The sequence below is a fragment of the Mytilus californianus genome, unplaced genomic scaffold, assembly GCF_021869535.1.
Source record: "Mytilus californianus isolate M0D057914Y unplaced genomic scaffold, xbMytCali1.0.p SCAF_15, whole genome shotgun sequence".
NCBI lineage: Eukaryota > Metazoa > Mollusca > Bivalvia > Mytilida > Mytilidae > Mytilus > Mytilus californianus.
The window spans coordinates 21,993,515-22,014,881 of record NW_026262637.1 but is presented as its reverse complement, the minus strand read 5'-3'; the positions used below and the strand labels follow the sequence as shown (position 1 = coordinate 22,014,881).

General features: G+C 30.1%; 1 protein-coding gene across 4 annotated transcripts in view; it reads left to right on the top strand.

Annotated features, from left to right (window-relative positions):
• The window catches only part of LOC127725653 (cyclin-dependent kinase 8-like), a 34,441-nt gene extending 16,165 nt beyond the window's left edge, over nt 1-18,276 (top strand). For 2 of the 4 annotated variants that reach the window (XM_052232757.1, XM_052232755.1), the window contains exons 11-13: nt 219-306; nt 770-877; nt 11,814-18,276. In XM_052232757.1, coding sequence (XP_052088717.1) covers nt 219-306; nt 770-877; nt 11,814-11,906 — 289 coding nt within the window. In that variant the 3' untranslated portion in view covers nt 11,907-18,276. Of the gene's footprint in view, nt 1-218; nt 307-769; nt 878-7,294; nt 7,325-11,813 lie in introns of all 4 variants that reach the window. The other 2 variants (XM_052232756.1, XM_052232758.1) reach the window with 2 other exon arrangements.
• Nucleotides 18,277-21,367: the final 3,091 nt, after the last annotated feature.

Here is a 21,367-nt window from a genome sequence, read left to right as displayed (position 1 = left end):
CAAAGAATAGCTTAAGACTAAATAAGACAATAATTTATTAATAAATGTCTTTGAGAGCATTGTTTAGTCTTCAAAAGTTTAAAAAAACCTTTACTTTTACAAAGAAAGCACAAATTATTATCTTATAAAGCATGGATAACTAACATTATCTGTCAAATGAAAAATCATCACAATATCTGGGTTTTTACATTTTATTTTAACCATTTGTTCTGCTACAGTGTGTTTGAAGGCAAAAACATTCCATATCCTAAACGTGAATTCCTCACTGATGATGATGATGACAAGGCAGATACAGGAGCAAGCAAGGTAAATTTCTTATAGAAAATCATATACACTAGACATTAAGAAGATAGTCAAAGATACCCCTCTTGTCTAAATAAAGTAAAACTTTATTAAAAGGAAAAAGACATGGTTAATAATATTTTTTTCAAAAAAATAAGTCACTTATTTTTATGTTTTTAATAGTGAGGAATTTAATAACCCATTAATCAGTATTATTTCTGTATAAGAATAACATTGAGCACAAGTAAATAAATGAACTATCAAATCTCAAAGAATTAAATCTTGTAATATAGAAATCACGTTGTTTTCACTCTTTTAATAAAAGGTAACGTATTATGTAGCACAAAATGATTAAATACTGGGTGGATATATATGGCAAATAGGTATCAAAAATGAAAGTGAGGCTATGCTTAAAAACTGCATTGTTATATATGAAGAAGATATGTGCTTAGTTTGTAACTATGTAAACTTCGAATTTAAATTACAGGCTGGAGGCGCCGATCAGTCATCAGGACACAATCAGCCACCAGCGAAGAGAGTTAGAGTTATGCCCCCTTCTACGGTCAGTAGTTCAATGGTTTCAAGTGATTATCAGGTAAATCACATTACAACTTCCTCTTGTTGTTGTATTGTGTACTGAATGTCCTTGATATTGTACTTACAGAAACAGTTTTTGGAAAAGTAGACAATTTACATTTTTGTACCACTTAATTTTGCTCAGGAGAAAGATAATACATGTTGAAAATCAATGATACTTAAAGCAGTTTTTTGGGAGGGAAATTCCAAAATTTTATTTGAAATTACTTTTTTTTATTATCTTTTTTTTTTTAAATTTTATTTCCTAGAAAAGTTTATTTTCACTTTTGTCCATTTTTTCACATGATAGTAGTAATTAAAATTTTTTCCAAATTCTGTTTCACTTCTTATATTGAATGACTGTGAAAGAATGCTGTCTGTTTTTTGCATACATTATTGAATGACTTTATACTGATATATCTAATTGATGACTTGTAACACTGTAGATAGTATAGCTTTATTTGATTTAAGTCTTATCTTCAAAAGCCTCAACCTCCCCATTGAATTACTATACAAACCAATACAATAATCCTATTTTCTTCAATTCTCTTTCCAATGTTACAAAAACATAAAAAAAATAAAGATTTCTTTTCTTTGTCAGAAGTAAGATTAAACTACAATTTATAGATAAGCTAAATTCACTCAATCCACCTGCAATATTTTGTATAATGCCAGTAACAATCTGAAGTTAACTGACTTATGTATTTATGTAAAAATATGTATATTCTAATTTGGTTTGCACCGTAATATAAATAATGGAAGCGATGAAGGATGGGTTCACTAAAGGACTGTCACATTGATTTAGAAAATTGCTAAACATTGAATGATGGCAACTGCTTAATTGAATTTAGTCTAAGCTTATTCATTTTGATAAGCATAGCAAGCAAGATAGACAAAGTAGCTAAACAGTTCTTAGTACTGGTAGTTGATAATATACAGATATGTCATACATAAAAAGAATAAATCAGTAAATGTAAACGAAGGTGAATAGGGTATATGTACATGAAACAACAGTTCTATATAAAAATAAAGAGATGTGGTATAGTTGCTGGTGAGACATCTCTTTACCAAAGACCAAAAGGAGAAGGATGTGTACAACTATCGTCATGTACGCATCAATACACATATGAAACAACAAGTGTTGTTAAGATATATGTATTAGCATTAATCACCTGACTTGTATGCATTTAGCTAATCTGGTGTTACATAGCATGTAAAAATGCTTTGATGCTCATTAAAATAGCCACTGGTAATAATGATTGTATTGTATGCTATTAACAATATGATGTACTGCCTATTATAGAATGTGCTTTACTGCAAGCTATGTCTTACTAATTTATTCATGCTGCTATAACCATGATGATGACAATGCATACAAAAACAAAACTAGTGAAATATGTAAAAAAAAGTACTGATACTTAACAGCAATCATAATATTTTCAATTTTAAAACCAGTTCTAAGCATTGAACATGCCCACACAGAACCTGGAAAAGCACTCAATTTTGTTGTAAAAAGTTTGGGTTAAAGTTTGGCAGTGACAAAGTTTGGATTAAAGTTTGGCAGTGACCTTTCGGCCCTACTTCTCATTTAAAATGACATGTGACCTTTAAAAATCTTACTTTAAAGACTTTATACTTAGATTTGCTTAAAAATGACCTGGTGACCTAAAGCATTTTTAACAGTGCAGGGATATACATATTGTCACCTACAATTGTTTGCTTTAATTTCATATAATGATACATTAGAAAAAAATTATTCTAAAGGTATTTATGGTTTAATTTTAACCACCTGGGTGTTGAAAGACACATAATGATTTATGTTTGATTTAGTTCAAATACACTGCAAATTTCTGGACAAAAATGATAATTGTGTTTACATCATCAGCAAATGAGAGTGCTTCTTGAAAATTTATAGCCAAATAAAAAAATAAATAACCATCAACATTTCTGCTTCTAGTGGCATCAAGATGATAAAAATCTTGCCAGAAATAACTCTAATAATTTTTTAACGAAAGTGTCTTGATATTGCAATATATAAAGTAAAACATTGATAAGTATGTATATCTTCCACATAAACAATGTGGATGTTTATTTAGCAATTATATCAGGATATAAGTAACTGTAACAAATTTTGATTTAATATTTGTGTATTTTATTATGGCAAGGGAGGGAGGGGGTCAAATACAATGACTAAAAACTAAATTTATTTTAATTTCTTTATCTTTAAACTTGAGGACCAAAATTTATAAATGGTTGATCTTGCAACATGACATGAACAAATATTGAGAAAACTTCCTTTTACCCTACTTTAAGGAGAACACTAATAAAATGTTTCATCTACACTCTCTATCACACATACACACCTATCTTAAAGGGGCATTAGCTACGAGATATAAAAAAAAAAAAAAATTTTTTTTTTGTTCAATCATAAATGAAAGTGAAATAGTGAAATAATAATTTGTTTTCAGCAGCCAGTTTGGTTCAATTTTGTCAAAATAAGCTAAGAAACATCACTGATGAATTATTCACTTGCAAGAAAATTGACCTCAATGAATCAGTATTCATGTGACCTTCAATTTAACCCCCTAACTTGAGATGGGTTACGCATAAATTAGGCGTGTTCACCTATTAAACGGAAAAGAATGTCTCCATTGAAAGTGAACCAAGGTTTTTTTGGGGGTTTTTTGGAACCATTTGGTTGACTGATCCAAAAAAAACTCATTCTTATACAGGTAAAAACGATGATTAACATATTTTTTTAACCTATAATATGAAATCAAACAGATCTAGAAAAATCCAATTGCGTGTGTTCGCTATCTATTTATATCTATATTTATGTTTATATCGTTTAAATGACCGTCAGCAGTCTTCGGAGGTCACCTCGATGGTTAAATAGATGGAGTCTAGACTAAAATACACACGAAATGCTACATATTATTGAGCCCATATGGGCATCTTAAATTGTTTATTTTAGAATTTTTATAATTTGGATATACGTTTTAGTATGTTATAAATCAAATATGAGAATTTGAGTCGGTGAACTTGAATTTGACAGCTAATGCCCCTTTAAAACATCTTAGACATTTGCTTCATAGCAGTATTTCAACAATTTTTAGTACTGGTATACAAATTCAGGGGGGGGATTTTTTAGCATAAAGTAATTTCTGATAATTTACATCAGGATGAATAATTAGAATGAAATAGAAGAATAAAAAATCCAATGGAGTTAAAATGTAAAGAATTTCCAGTTCACTATTTCTGAAATAAAACATTTTTCATAAAAATCAAATTTTCTGGAAGTTAATGTTGTATTTTTCAATGTATCCATGGCTCAGTAAAGTCACTATTTTATGTTCAAATTGAAGTAAACGAAATGAAAATTTGATAAAACTATTTAAAATGACATATGTGTTTATTATTATGTAAAATATGCACAGTTTCTTTAATAGCAATGCACTTCTGTGTTGTCTTATGTATCCAATAGTCACTCATATTTTTGTACAGTAAAATGTATTTTCAAGTGTATATTTGATAACTTTTTAAATAAACTTAGGAATGTAAAATTATGAGAATTCTTATATTTTCACATCAAATATAATTGTCAAGAGATGAAGTTGTTTCATTGGAAAGAATTTTGAGAGCAACTTGTTCAAACACAGGAAAAAATAAGTTAACCACATATTTTAATAGAAGTTTTGGAAAAAATGAGGTTCACAAGTTTATTTAATTGTCACTTATTTAAAAACAATATTTGTACCCTAATATTACAAAATTCAAACCCTTTTTTGTACAAATTTTTAGGTTAAATTTACTCTATGATATAGGCAATTTTTGCTCACAAGTAATAAGAAAAACTTAAATCACGAACAACATTCACTGAAATTTTCATGAATTTTCTGATACACTAAACTGTCATATTTTAAAGTGCCCCAGAAAGAACAGTAATTTGTCAATTGGATTGTCAAATGTTTTAAATAGTGAGGAATTTAATAACCCATTAATCAGTATTATTTCTGGATAAGAATAACATTGAGCACAAGTAAATAAATGAACTATCACACTATCAATTAATGCATGACATTTTTTGTTGAAAAGTAATAGATGTAGTGTGTGTTTTAGTGGTTTGTGTGTGGCGTTAATTTGAGTTGTCTACATGGCAACATATCTGTAGATAATTAGAATTATATTATTAGTTGTGTGGCATTTATGTTTAAGTAGTTTTTAGTTAACATGCTTGCTAATCAGGTTGATGTATTTTAATTTGCAGGTTTTTCAGGTATTTATCATTTGAAATCCACAAATCATTTTATCACTGTTAAACAATCAAAACATCAGTCATTTCACCACGTCTTTCCATGCTTTCAACCTGTGTTAGTTATTTCACTGTGTGCAGCTGTTACCAAGGAAACAAAACATGTATCAGGGAGTCAATTTTTAATACAAGAAAATGATGTTTGAAACCAAAACTAAGGCCAATCATAATACCCTTGCAATTCCGAAACTGTAAATTCATTATACATGTACAACAATCCCAATAATAAATGCATGGTAAAATTTCTGAATTTACAGTATTCCTTTGTGGAATGCAGACATTAATAAAGGATGATAGTAAATGCTCTTAAACTACTATCTTAGTTACTGTTTAGATCTCTTGTCCAAAAGTTAATGTCAGATACTGAAATAGTATGCAAATTTTATGCAATTTGTCCCTTTTTTAGCTAACATGGCTTGAAAGGTCATGTCAGCTTTTGCCATCACTTTGGTCCATTGTCTGTGGTCGGTCTTAAACAAATTTTCTCCTCTGAAACTGCTCAATTGATTGAATCCAAAGTTTGTCTTCTTTATCTTGAGGATGTAAACTATAAACTTTGTGATTTGTTTTGAGGTTGATCAATAAACATGACTGCTTTGACTTTTAATTGTACACAGTTTTGGTTACATCAAGCTCTGTGAATGTTTAGGAGTTTGAATGTTTCAGGAGATGCATTTTATATACCAAAAAGTTGGCATACAGTGGTTTTCAGAATAATTTTCTTGTATAGAAAACAAGTTCGATTGTACTAAAAAATGATTTCCTGAAAGTAAATGTACAAGGTGTGTGTGTTAACATTGAATGTATACTGACCTCAACATTTTGTCCCCAGCATGTTATATAGTATAGTCTGTTTCAGAGTTGTCATGTTATATAGTAAATAGTCTGTTTCACAATTGTCATGTGATGTTAAGTTTTAGTATGATATGTGTTAGGTGGTTTACCCCATCATTGTTGCTTTTCACTTCCTCATTGGACAATATGGGAAATGAAAGTATAGATTCTCTAAATAGATTATTGCATGGAACAAATATTTTGCAGTAGAAGTATTTCTGTTATTTATCAACAACATTCCTTGTTGATGTGCTTTAATTATTTTGAATTGCTTGACAACAGAAAATTTTGTTTAGTCTTTGGATGAATTATGGTATTTTGAAAAAGAAAGTTTGAATGAAGTGGACTTATTCAAGAATTTTCTTTTTGGTCTTGGCTTTTATCATCTTTTGGAATATATATGAAAACTTCTAGCAGATAAATGGCTTCCTCAAATTTAAATACAAATCACAAGAACAGACACGATGTTTTTGCTCTGGATAGGACTGTACATGCTGTAATTGTGCATACATCCTTGGTAAAAAGGTTTGTTTTACAAGCAATGGAGTTGTCTTTTTAGATTATAGGCTACTAGCTTTCTAATCTTGCATTTTATTCTTAAGAGCACGACCTTGCACATGCTTTAGTACTTTATTATTATAAAAGATCTTTTAAATATAAATTAATGTTGGAATGTTTTTAAACCTGCTAGCCACAAGCAATTAGAGGCCATTTTCTTAGATTTATTGCAAGAAAAATGTTTTTGAAAATGTCATATGGTAACTTTTAAAAAAATGAATGTTCTGGAAGGTTTTGATTAACAGGGTCAAGGTTTTTGTCTTTTGAGTCCTTAAAGTAAGTAGCAGTATATTTTGGCTTCAACCTGTATTACACAGTTTCATGATATATCCGAACTAAAAGTCAAATAGTTTTTAATTTTGAGGAAAAAACAATGGGAATGATGAAAATCATACATGATTGTCTTGGAAACATTAGCCCAAAAGTGGAAAAGGCAATAAGTAAATCAGTATTGAGTGGAAGATGAAAATATTTGCAGATCATTCAGACTTTTCAAAAGGAATTTGACTTGCAGCAGTTTACCATGTCACATTCTGGACTGACAGAATGACTTTTGTTTGACATTTTAAACCTTACTTTGAAATTTTATGAATGTGAAAGCTTCAATCTATGGAGATAACCTGCAAATAAAGTTTACATTACCTGATTGACAGAGTGTAAGCTCACTAATACAGCATGTGTTTTTGTCTTGCTTTGCTTTCTATATCTCTTTTAACATTTGTATATTTCAAGGCACAGAATTGGTACCCCTACAAAAATCAAGTAAGTCTGAAATTTCCGTAACTTTTATACACAATTTTATTCTCATTGGTTTCTTTTTTTCACTACTAACTTTTTGGTATCCAACCAATCAAATGTTTTCAGCGATCAGAAATATTCAGGTTGTTCTTTTCAGGTTCATTAAATTTACATTTTCAATTAATAATCTTGAACAATATGGTATGATGTTATATTGATATTTCCCATGATACCACATTCAGGTTAAATACTAGACTTTGTCATGATAACTGCATGCCTATATTCATAAACAATAGAATAAAATGAATCCACATTTGTTCAGATCACTTACGATAATGACTAAAAGAAAAATATATTATTTTACTGCACAAATTGTGGGGTCAGAGAAAATACATTTAATCAAATGTCTTTGCACCCTGACCATAGATGACATAAAATCTATTCTTTTTTTTGGCCTAATTTTACTTGAATTTGTACTTTAAATTTATTATTCCTATTCAATTCATTTCTTTTTTAAAGTTTTGATGGTCATAACTTATACCAGGTTAAGTTTAAAATCATTGACTTAACACGAAAAACTAGGATGTCAAAGAAATGTGATATGAAAGTGTTTTTGTGAAAATATTTAAATTTGAGAAGGGAATTTTGGATTCCAAAATATAGAGTGCATATAAGATCTTACTAGACATTAATGATATTTGTCTGGATGAACAACACATCTCATAAATATTTCCATGATTCTTGCATGTGATCAATATTTTCCACAGCCATATTATATAATAAGAAAAATTGTCCAGTTCCAAATAAAACTCACATGATCTAATGTCTTGCATTATGAAAAATAGAGGGTAATTAAAAGCATGAGATTGACATGAATACTCCATGGGGTCAAATACTCCACGGGGTCAAATACTTTCACCCATTTGAGATATGTATTTGTTCATGAACAAAAAAAACATTTATTTGAATACCAAATATAACAGATTTCATACCTATTATTAAATAGTTAATTGGTTATCAAAGTATTTCTGGCTAGGTTGTATGAAGAATAATATACAAGTATATGTATAAATTTGGCACAAAAAATGTAAAATGGTGAATGAGTGGATGTTGAAAAATGGATACCTATTTAATTTGTGCTTCCATCTAAAGATGTTTTAAACCTTGATCTTTGACACTTCACACAAGTTTGCACTCATTGAAATTAGAACCTCCAACTGGAATTTTTTGTCCCATTTTTCTGACTTAGGAACATGAGGTCAAGGAACAGGAAGTCATGGATGTTTATAAGATTATACATACAATTTGGATGTGTTGATACTGAGGAATTTTTCTCATAGAAATTATGATCTATGAAAAAGTGTATTAAATGATTAATTAAGCATGTTCCTATTTTAATGCTCTCTGGGAATTTGCATGTGGTTTGTGGTTCTGGTTTAATAGGATAGACTGCTTTTTAGATTTTTCATTTTGTTGGCAAGCAATTTATTAATCCAAAAAAATAGTGCAACTTTTGAAGATCTAGTTTTCTTATTGTGAAAGTGTCCAAAGGTCCTTGATTGAACTTTCTCATTAGCATATTCATTCTGACAAAATTTATTGGCTGCTGCAACAACAATTAATGAAATTCCTCTCATACAAATTAAATACCTGAACTAAATATATGGAACTCTGTAACTATCTTTAAGTTTTCTTATTAATTAATTAATTATCTTACAATTTCATAATCTTCATGAATTCTAAAAAGTAATTTATAATTATCTTCACCTCTCCTGCAATGAATATTGAAAAGCAAGAAGTGAAACGTAGATGTTATTTCTCTTGCATGGTAGTCAACACATTAATTCTACATCAGAATTAAGACTCTGGATAGGTTAACATATGCATTAGAATATCCATTCTGTGAAGAGAGTTACTGAAGAGTGAAAGCAAGACTATTGTATGTTTTTACTTTGAGCAAATGTTGTTAATTGGTCATAAGATGTTTCAAAAAAGAAGTTTTGATTAAGGAAACATACAATAAAACTATTGAAACTTGGTACAGTATTATAATTACATTCATGCATTTGCATTGGGTACAAGTAGTATATTAGGTTCCACCTTCTTGTTTTTCAGTGAATTCTGAAGTTTGGCATTTTCAAATTACAAATTACAAATATTTTTAACTCAGAAGGCTGATGAAGATAAACTTGAGAAAGACCATTTGATACTTAGAATGGTATTTTTTCGCATTTAAATATATATGTAGTGCGATGGTACTCTAAAGTGCAATGGTCACGTTAAAGTGCGATGGTGTCTCACACTAAAGTGTGATGGTTGTTTGTTTGCTAGAGTACGATGGTATATCACGCTAAAGTGCGATGGACCAAAAGGGTAAGGTTAGAGGCTTAAAACGTTAAAGTGCATGGATGTTAAAAAATAGTTTTTTTGCAAAAGCTAGTATGCTAAGGTATAACATATGTGATAGGCTTTATAATTTACCGGTAGTCTTAAGTGATTGTTTCTAAATTTAGAAGACCGACCAGGTAATAATTGCTAAAAAGGTTATTTAGGTGTCACAAAATACTAAATTTCCTGTAAATGAATTTTTAATAATTCGGGCTTATTAAATATTTGGATAATTGGTGTAGCTTGCCGTTCACACAGTCTATCACTAATGTGAACATCTCCCCTTACAGCTGTCATTGTAAATTACAAATACAAAATTGGTTCATTGTCGGAATATGTATAACATTTATTTGTTTAAGCTTTAATTTAAATGAGAAAGAAAGGCGATGTTCACCCGAGCTTTCTCCGATTTCGTAGCGAGTACAAATACATGTTATATTTTCCTATAATGTTCAAACTAATGTTTTAGCCGACAATTTATAATTTACGTATGAAAACGTACCTTTATTTTGCCGACGTTACTTTTCAATAAAATCGACAATATTTTAACGGGGACCACAAAGTAAACTGCAACATAAACAATGATTCAAATGTATCTCTTCGCTTCCGATAAAAGCTGGATACAGAATACTTATGCGTACACTATTTTGTATCTATATAGGAAAATGGTCGATTGCAGGATACAAGTCCTTCTTCCAGCACCCCCAAAAAAACCACATTTGCTTCAGCAGACAAAGCACGGTTAGGTATAAATTGATTAAGTCATGGACATTTGGTTTAAAAGTTGTTAATCAAATATTCTTAATTTTTCTTCCGGCATGTTCATTTTTGGTTTGTATAAACGACTGTTAACGTCATAATTCAACTACGTTTCTTACGTCTTTACTTTCGCGGACCATCAGACTTTAGCATATGGAGGCATCGTACTTTAGCGTCCCCATTGCACTTTAGCGTCCCCATCGCACTTTAGAGTCCTACATATATATCTTAAGGAGATTTTGAAACCTTACTATTTATCTCCACTGAATAAGGAATAATACATAGTTCAAAGTTAAGTTTTCTGATAAGGTGATATTAAGAAGTACTTGGTGAGTTATATCCATTTCTTTATACAATATTGCATTCCATCAAATTACTGTGTTTGAATTTGCTACAAAGCAGACAATACCTATCTCTGTTTAAACAGTATTATTCATATATATAACATTACTGCTGCTGTTTCAAGAAATATTAAAGCATGCATTATTGAAAAAAAGGGGGAAATGAAAAACATGATCTCTATGAATATGCACGGTAAAGACAAGGTTTCTAAGTTGTATTTAATCGAAAATATAAATAATCTAACATTGACAAAAATATACTTTGCTATACAACATTATGTTTTTTTTTTGTTTCCAAGCACAAGTTTTTTGTTGCTTACAAGTCCTCTGTTAGAATGGCAACTACTGTAAAAAAAAAAGCAAGCCTTGATATTTCACATTGTTCTTGCATCAAAGCTCATATCACCTTGCTGTAGTCATCTCATGTCATGCTAGGTGTAATTCTTAACTGAATTCAGCATATTTCAGTCTGAAAATACACAACATTCTGTAATGCTGAATAGGAATAAAACATTTTCTAAAGGATATTTAGCTACCAGTTATTAATCAGGCAGTCATACTCCTCAAGATTCCCTCCATAAATAAGCCCCTGTTTTACTAATATCAATTAAAGACTTTGGGGCCAAGAGACTTGTATAATATCAAATATTATTTAGAGGAAGTATTGAAGGTTACATGTATCTATATTTAACTGTTAGTTCTGTTCTAACAATAGTATTTTACTTTTCAGCTTCTTTTTTATGAAACTTAAATCGTCTTACGCTTTATTTTCTGTTTTGATTATGAATTATTTGGAACATCACTGTTTTGGAAATGTCACTAGTATATAAATACAGTTTCCATTTATTTATTTTTTTCAAGCTTTTTACAAGATTGATTCTTGTATTGAGAATCACTGTTTTGAGCATATAATTTATTGTTTTACATTTAATTATGATTTACAATGGAAATAAATGCTTTTTTCAGGAGCTAGGAATTATATGAAAGTAAATTATAATTCAATCTAAAGTTTTCTTCTTTTGTAGCATATTCATAATGTTCAAGCACAGCAGGCACTACAGTTTTCCTCCAGCAATATACAGACATCAACTTCATCCACATATACATCAAGATTCTGAGGGATTTAAATGGTCACCATCTGCTATAAATTGATTTGAAACGAGAAACTTACAGAACACGTATGGAACCTCCGTTTGCCAGCTTTTTTACTTCTTGTTGTTGGAACTTTGCAATCGAGTTACTGGTACATTTGACAATGCTTCAGGCTTCATATTAATTAACAATTGACAACTTCAAATAAGGAGAGTTTTAAACTGTTATGTTATAATTATGAGTGTCAACTAAGTTATCTATATATAAGTATCTGTATTTTTGTAAACTTAAAGTATTGTGTTTGTATATACTTTTGCATTGTACATTCGTTTATTTCACTTATTTCTCAGGAGATACTTTTTCATGGAAATAAGTTCTAGCAGATATTTACTGATAACATTATATATATGCAGTAATATGAAGTCAGGGGCCTGTAGTTCAGTGTTTGTCGTTGGTTTATGTCTGTCATATTTGTTTTTTGTTAATTGTTTTGTTAAAAATTAGGCCGTTAGTTTTCTACATTGAATTGTTTCATATTTTTCATGTTGGGGCCTTTTATAGCAGACTATACAGTATGGGTTTTTCTCATTGTTGAAGGCTGTATGGTTCCCTATATTTGCTTTCATCCACTTTATTTGAGCTTTGGTAGATAGTTGTCTCATAATAGACTCTCATTGGCAATCATACCTCATCTCTTTATTTTTATAGTAATGTGAATTTATGTACACCATCATTTATATTGTATAAAAAATTGTAAATTTAAGTACAGGAGATAAAGGCACAATTACAATGCACTGTTTATATAAAATTTTATAGTTGAGAGGTTTGCTTTAGAATATTTAGATCAGTCATCAGTTTAACTTACCTTGTTTGAATGATAATATTATCTTTTGTCATGGCTTTTTTATTTCAAAAAGTGTTATTTACATTTCATTCCATTCTCTAAGTTTACAGTACTGCTCTAAAGCTAAAACATAGTCAAAATGATAAAAAATTAAACAATCTTTTACAAAGATATCTCATTTCATGTTTATGTGATTGAATAAATTACCTGGAAAGATTATATGGATGAGATGAATCTGATTGACTTATTTTTGTCGAGCCTTCGACTTTAGTCGAAAAAGCGAGACATAGCGATCCTACATTCTGTCGGCGGCGGCGGCGTCCACAAATATTCACTCTGTGGTTAAAGTTTTTGAAATTTTAATAACTTTCTTAAACTATCCTGGATTTGTACCAAACTTGGACAGAAGCTTGTTTATGATCATAAGATAGTATCCAGAAGTAAATTTTGTAAAAATAAAATTCCATTTTTTCCGTATTTTACTTTTAAATGGACTTAGTTTTTCTGCCGGGAAATATTACATTCACTCTGTGGTTAAAGTTTTTAGAATTTTAATAACTTTCTTAAACTATCCTGGGTTTGTACCAAACTTGGACAGAAGCTTTTTTATGATCATAAGATAGTATCCAGAAGTAAATTTTGTAAAAAAATAAATCCATTTTTTCCTTATTTTACTTTTAAATGGACTTAGATTTTCTGCCAGGAAACAACACATTCCTTCTGTGGTTAAAGTTTTTAAAATTTTAATAACTTTCTTATACTATTTTGGATTTGTACCAAACTTGGACAGAAGCTTGTTTATGATCAAAAGCTAGTATCTAGAAGGAAATTTTGTAAAAAAATAAATCCATTTTTTCCGTATTTTACTTTTAAATGGACTTAGATTTTCTGCCAGGAAACAACACATTCACTCTGTGGTTAAAGTTTTTAAAATTTTAATAACTTTCTTATACTATTTTGGATTTGTACCAAACTTGGACAGAAGCTTGTTTATGATCAATGCTAGTATCTAGAAGGAAATTTTGTTTTCTTCCAGTTAACATTACATTCAGTCTGCAGTTAAAGTTTTTAAACATTTATTAGATTCATAAACTATCCTGGATTTTTACCAAACTTGGACAGAAGCTTCTTACAATCAAAAGATAGTATCAAGAGGAATATTTTTATTTTTATTTACTTCCTCATTTTTGTTGAGCCTGCGATTAACAGAAAAAGTAAGCGAGACACTGGGTTCCACGGAACCCTTACAAATTTTTTTAATGAGAAGAATCTGAATGGCCTATTTCTTTTATGATTAATCTGATTGACCTATTTCTTTTATGAGATGATTTTGATTGACCTTTTTCTATGAGATTATTTGGATTGACCTATTTACTTTGAGATAATTGTTATTGACCTATTACTTTTATGACACAATTCTGATTGACCTATCCTTATTTAAGTAGATTATTGTTGAGCTATTTCTTTTAAGATGAATCTGATTGACCTATTTCATTTATGACATGATTATATTGACCTGTTTATTTTCTGAAATGATTTTGATTGACCCATTACTTTTGTTAGATGATTATTACAGACCTGTTTCTTTTGAGGTGATTTGGTTTGACCTATTTCTTCAACTGTTAGAATGATGCCAAACATGTGGAAAGTACAGTTAAATTTTTGATGAAATTGTATATATATAGATTCTACCACTGCATCGAGTGTGATACGATATTTATCCACTCGAGACAGTTAAATTTTCAAATTTAAAACGCGAGGCTTGCCGAGCGTTTTAAATATTTAAAATTTAACTGTCGAGAGTGGATAAATATCGTATTACACGAAATTTGGTGGTGGAATCTGTTTCTCTAATGATTTTCAAACAATATGTAGGCAAACTTATTCCATCTTTTCGAATGATCTGTAAAAAGATGTGTTCTTTCTATGTGACGTCATCAGGCATGGTCGCCTTTTTTCATGCCGTCACAATAGGAAATTCAGAGGAAAGCAAGTAAATTCGGATTTCAACCAATGAAGAACTGAGATCAAACGAACCACACGTTGATTAAATTTTTTTTATACAATGGGTGCAGAAAGGGATAAATTGACGAAGAATAAGAGAAATATCCTTGGCTTATTTTGCTTTGGAATAGCAAACATGACTGTTATGGTGACAAATATGGTCCTGTTTTTCTCCATAGGAAATAACATTTTAAAATTGTTTCACATGGCTTAGACCATTATAAAACTTAAATGATGATGTCTAAATTAATTCATTTTGTGAATAGATTGTGCAATGTTATGGTTAATATATAGAATCTAAAGATATTTTTGTATTACACATATCATTCCTGGCCATAAATGGTGCTAATGTTTCTCTTTCCTGTGGCATTATTTTAAGATGTATTTGAATCAGTTATTAATTTTGAATATGTGTTCATAGTGCTTCTCTGTAAACTTGGTTGGTAAAATTTTTGTGGACGCTAAGTTTAACCCAATTATTGTATGTATATATTTCAGTAATCACATAAAGTTTTGTTGATGTTTTTTTCTCGATCAACCTATCAGAAATCTTAACATGCAATTATGATCTACATTATTTTGATCTTCTTTATCTTGATTTATATGTTATCATTTAAGCTAATACATTAAGCACATCACTGATTTCGATAACTAGATTTCTAGATTGTCTTAATCAAATGCAAACAATTTTAGTCCATTAGTGTTGGTAATGTGATCTAATTTCACATATGTATTATGTCCCTTTTTGAAAGAAAATGTAGATTTTTGGGAAATTCAGAATACTAAATACATCCTTTATGTGTTGTTTTATTTCTGTTTAAATGGGCAGTTAAATATTATTGTCAATCCTATGTCAGACATTATATGATAACTATCCCTCAAATCATTCATTAACTTTTCACTCATTAACATGGTTAGCCACAAAACTTAAGGGCCCTATAAATTTATTAAAAAGATGTTTAAACCTTATAATCCTAATTAAAAAAAAAATAGTACTTAGTTCAATTAATCCATAGATTTGTTATTTATTTTGAAAGGCCACTGGCTACCATTCTGGGTAATATTGCCAAGCTTAGGATTTTCCTGGAAATACCTATCATATTGAATTTTCAAATGCCAGTAGATTATTTTATTAAAAACGTACCAAAAAAATAAAAGACCTACATTACAAACAGTTTTTATGCCCCTGCTGTAGCGGTGGGGGCCTTAAGTTTTACCCTTGTCCGTCTGTACGTACGTACGTCCCAAAATTGGTTTCCGTTCTCTAACTTGAGTTTGTCTCAACCAAATGTTATGAAACTTATACACAATGCTTATTACCACAAAACACAGATCAAGTTTGAATTTTTGTGACGTCACTTTAACTGTTTTAGAGTAATGCCCCTTTATAAATGGAAAAATTGCAAAATTTTTAGTTTCCGTTCTCTAACATAAGTTTGCCTCAACCAAATGTTATCAAACTTATACACAATGCTTATTACCACAAAACACAGATCAAGTTTGAATTTTGGTTGCATCACTTTAACCGTTCTAGAGTTATGCTCCTTTATAAATGGAAAAATTGGAAAATTTTTATTTTCTTTTAAATATCAAGTAATTTTTAAAATTGGAGTTATCTTCCTTTGTCCATGATTATATTTGAATCAACTACTATCAATGCTTTATACAATGCAATGTTTAATTTTGACTTCCACTGATAAAACACAGATCAAGTTGAATTTGGGAAGTGTCACTTTAACCATTATTGAGTTATGCCCCTTTATAAATCGAAAGATTGCAAAATATTTAGTTTCCATTCTGTAACTTAAGTTTGCCCCAACCAAACTTTATGAAACCTATACACAATATTCATTACCACAAAACTAAGATCAAGTACAAATTTTTTGTTTCCGTTTTCTAACTTTAGTTTGCTTCAACCAAATGTTATGAAACTTATACACAATGCTTATTACTACATAATACAGATTAAGTACGAAATTTGGTGGCGACACTTTTACCATTCTTGAGTTATGTCCCTTTATAAACATAAAAATTGTTCTCTAACTTTAGTTTGTCTCATCCAAATGTTATAAAACTTATAAACAAACGTTCTAGAGTTATGCGTGTTTACAAATAGAAAAATTGCTGAATTTTTAGTTTCTGTTTTCTAAAGTTAGCCTCAACTAAATGTTATGAGACTTACACACAATGCTTATTACCACAAAACTCAGATCAAGTTCAAATTTGGGTAGCATCACTTTTACCGTTCTTCAGTTATGTCCCTTTATAACTATATGATATGCAAGCGGGGGCATCATCTGTGTCCACATGTGGACACTATCCACATTTATTTTTCAATATTATATATTAGGGATGTCAACGAGTACTCGAGTATTCGAGTATTGCTCGGTAGTACCGAGTATCGAATACCAAACCGATACTCGACTAATGGGTTTCCTGTTAGAATATTGCTGTTTTCTTTATATTAAATTGGTCTTCTTGAGATCCTCTTTTGGAAAATTAAATAGGCATCACTGATTAATCATACTAGTAAGTAAAATACATTTTGTTTCGAATGCTTGTGCTAAATTGTCATTTAAAATGCCTCCGAAAATATGTGGGCTATACCTAGGCTAACACTTTAAACTAAACATGTCTTAGCCATTCCGTCACATCGGTACCGTCAGAGCAAATATTTTCATCTGCAAGACTGTAATTTACAAAGTTGCAAAACCGACTGTCCCCAATAATAGTTGACAAGAAAATGTTTCCAAATAAAACAAATTCGTTGCATCCTCAGTCTGATGACCCTCAGTGAATAGTTAAACTTCTAATCATTACGCCTTTGTAAACATTAAATGTGTTTTCTTAACGATTACCAAATACTATTGTTTGATATGTTTTTTCCTTGTTATAATTTTTAAATAGGTGTTCTTTAAATTATGTTGATTAGATTATTGTTTTTTACTTAATTAGTACTTGTAGGTAATGAGCTTTTAATTATGGTGTGTAATTCCTTGTTCCAGATACTTATGTAGATGGTTTTTCGTCCGTTGAACAACAAACGATAGAATATAAAGTACGCATTTTTATGTTTCCGTGTTGTAGATATTTTCCCGAGCGAGTACTCGAGTATCGCTCGATAAAACCAACAAATACTTGATTAGTAATTGTTCACCGAGTTGACATCCCTATTATATATTAATAGATTTAATAAAACAAGCGCAAAAATAACCTCTGATGTTGATATTTGACACAAGATAAAATAATGAAAGAATTGTTTTTTACAATCTGTTTTAAGTTAGCATGGCCTAGAAATTTTTATTATTACTTTTGTAAATTGTTGAAATGTAAAAAAATTGTAAATGAACATTTAAAAACTGTTTTGAATATATTTGCAATATTCCTATGATGTCTTTGTGGTCTGCATGTTTTGATCACCTTTAATGTCCTTTTATTTAAGTTTGAATGAGTATAATTAATTTTTTGTTTGTATGAGTAAACACATTTTTGTATTGTAGTGAGATTGTTTAAATGAAGATGTGTAAAATAAATAATATTGAGTGAAATGGTATCTTTTTATTCTTCCATCATTGATTACTGCTCTCATGTAGACTATACTATAATGAAGATATTAATACATGGTATAAGTATTTATGGGACAACTTCTGTTATCCACCAAAGATCATAGGATGAGAGTGCCAATCAACATGTAACCATATGGCATTTGGAACTAATATATATAACCTAAAACATAAACTCAGTATTTACATTTATTTCCAAAGCAAATTCAAACATGCAAGTCAAGAAATGAGTACTAAGACTGACTTTATCATAGAAAAACCCCAAAATATCACAGGAATAAATGCCTGATCAAGTGAGAACAAAGGGAAAAAGAATAAAATGTTATTTTTTGAAAGGCATCTTTGTATAAATGGTTGCATATCCTAATGTGCCAGAGTAAGTATTGTCATCATTTAAATAAAAAAAAGGAATAAATTCCTCAGAAATTACCATACACATATTATCCAATTCCCAAAAGGAATATATAAAAAAAATCTGATTATTAGATGAGAACTGGTTTTCACAGGAATGTTACTTTGATTGTTGATTTTCAAATTTACATCTGATAACCCTATCAATTGACATCCCTGTTTTCACAAAGAACCATACAAAGAAAAGTGCCTCCTTTTAATAAAAATACCTGATTTTTACAAACAAACTGACAAAGAAATTTATTTCATTGAAAAAGAAGTTGGTATTAATCTAGAATTCTTACATAATAGCTGTATCTATAAAACATTACTGTAACTTCTAAATTATTCAATGTTATATGTTCAATGGAATTAATTGCATACCTTGCAAAACTTTTTTGAGGGGTCAAAATTCATATTGAATGATATATTAAGTGTTTAAAACATGAAGTACAAACTTTTTGAAAGTATACAACTAAGAGATCATAATCATACAAACTGATATTTTATAATCCGAAGAATTCTGTACCTGCTGTAGGTGAAAAAAAATATTTTAAAACTTGAGTTTTAAAGGCCCTTTCCTTCTGATTGGATTAACACAGGCTGAAAGATTATATTTTTGATTCTTCATAAAGGTCACTTCTCAAATTTCAAAATTATGATGATGTGGTAACACAGATTACATGTTGATCTTACTGAGAGGATATCGTACAAGCCTACAACCATTTTTGGTTGTTCTAAAAATATCTTATATTCATGCAATACATGCTAATAAATTTATTAATAGAAGGATATATGCTAAACATGGTTATTGTGCAGACTATGACATTCGTAGCATAGTCACTGTACATGTACCATAATTTTTAAACAAATAAAATAAGATTATTTAAGATACCAAGAGGCAATTAAAATAGCAGGCCAGAGAATAATGACCAAAAAACCTTGGCCTACAGAAAAAAGACAGCAGCCTATATTACTAAAAATTGAGCAACATGAATGGCACCAAAACACAGTCTACCAAGATGATACAGGCACCTTTGAGCCTTCAGTATATTTATGGAGGGCTGTTGAAGGTTGATTTTAATTGACTAGGATTGTCAGTTTTCCTGCTGAAGGTTGGAGGTTCTCTTCATGTACTAATAGCTTCCTCCACCAATAAAAACTTGTCATGAAATAGCCAAGTGTGATGAAATTAACAATCAATCAATCATATTTTTGGTGCCATTAACTCTCTGTATAAACTTGATAACCTTAGCTATATAGTATGGGTTTTTCTTATCATTGAAGTTCTTCAAGTGAATTGCATTATATTCAACTCCATATCAATTGCTACACTTACCAAAAAGAGGGTGCTGGCATTATTAGAGTTAATATTACATACTAAAAGTGATGGCTGTAATTATTAGAGTTAGTATTACATACTAAAAGTGATGGCTGTAATTATTAGAGTTAATATTACATACTAAAAGTGATGGCTGTAATTATTAGAGTTAGTATTACATACTAAAAGTGATGGCTGTAATACAATTGGTTTTACCATTATCTTATCAAATTTATAGAAAGAGTGATCTTTAAATTGTTGTTTTCATGTGGTTTTTATTTGCAATTGTAGAGAAATATTAAACTGCAAATAAGTGTTTAGAATAACAATTAAACGGAGAGTTAATCCACACGCTCTCTTTGTTAAACTGTAATAGTACATGTGAGCCATGTATATATGAAACCTGTCTAGGTCTTTCCTGTAGTCCTGTCAATATGGATTTTACCATTTTTGAAAAAAGCAAAATGATCAGAGGGTCAGTGGCTATAAAACTTTGGTGTTGATGGATTTATAGTGTCTGCATTCAAAGTTTGTTCAAGACTCTGGGCCATTTAGAGCAATTGAATTGGATTTTGTTTATTGAAGCAGCGCCTGCATACGGAGTATATATCTCCCAATTGATACGATACTCCAGGGCTTGTATTTCCGATCATGATTTCCTTGATGGAGGATTGCTGCTCACAAGGAAGCTTAATTAAACCAAGAGTTCTAAGTGGTGAAGTTGATTATAATCATCCCTTTGTAAATTTTACGAGTGCCATCACGAGTTGGTTGACTGTTACGGAATATCTTTTAACAGATGATTATAATTTTATAGCGGATATGTTCCTTATGTCGTAACTACAATCCCGTCCCCTTTTCCCTAATGTGACCAAACAAATAAGACTTATTACCGGGTTTGTACTAACATGAGCAACAAGACGGGTGCCACATGTGGAGCAGGATCTGCTTACCCTTCCGGAGCACCTGAGATCACCCCCACTTTTGGTGGGGTTCGTGTTGCTCAGTTTTTAGTTTTCTATGTTGTGTTTTGTGTACTATATGTTTGTCTGTTGGTCTTTTTCTTTTTTAGCCATGGCTTAGTCAGTTTATTTTCGACTTATGAGTTTGAATGTCCCTGTGGTATCTTTCGCCTCTCTTTTAAAGACCATACATTGACTTTTAAATGTGTTCAAAATTTTGTGCTAACATATATATCCCACATATGATCTCATTAAATTTTCATTTGAAAAAAGTAAGTAGTACGTTGTGGTGTGTATTATTTATTAGTGATTAGTCAAACTCATTATGCATTACTCGGATTGTTTCGGTTGTTTTCCTTATTTCTTGGCATAGCTAAATAATTAGAGCATTTCTTGACCTTCA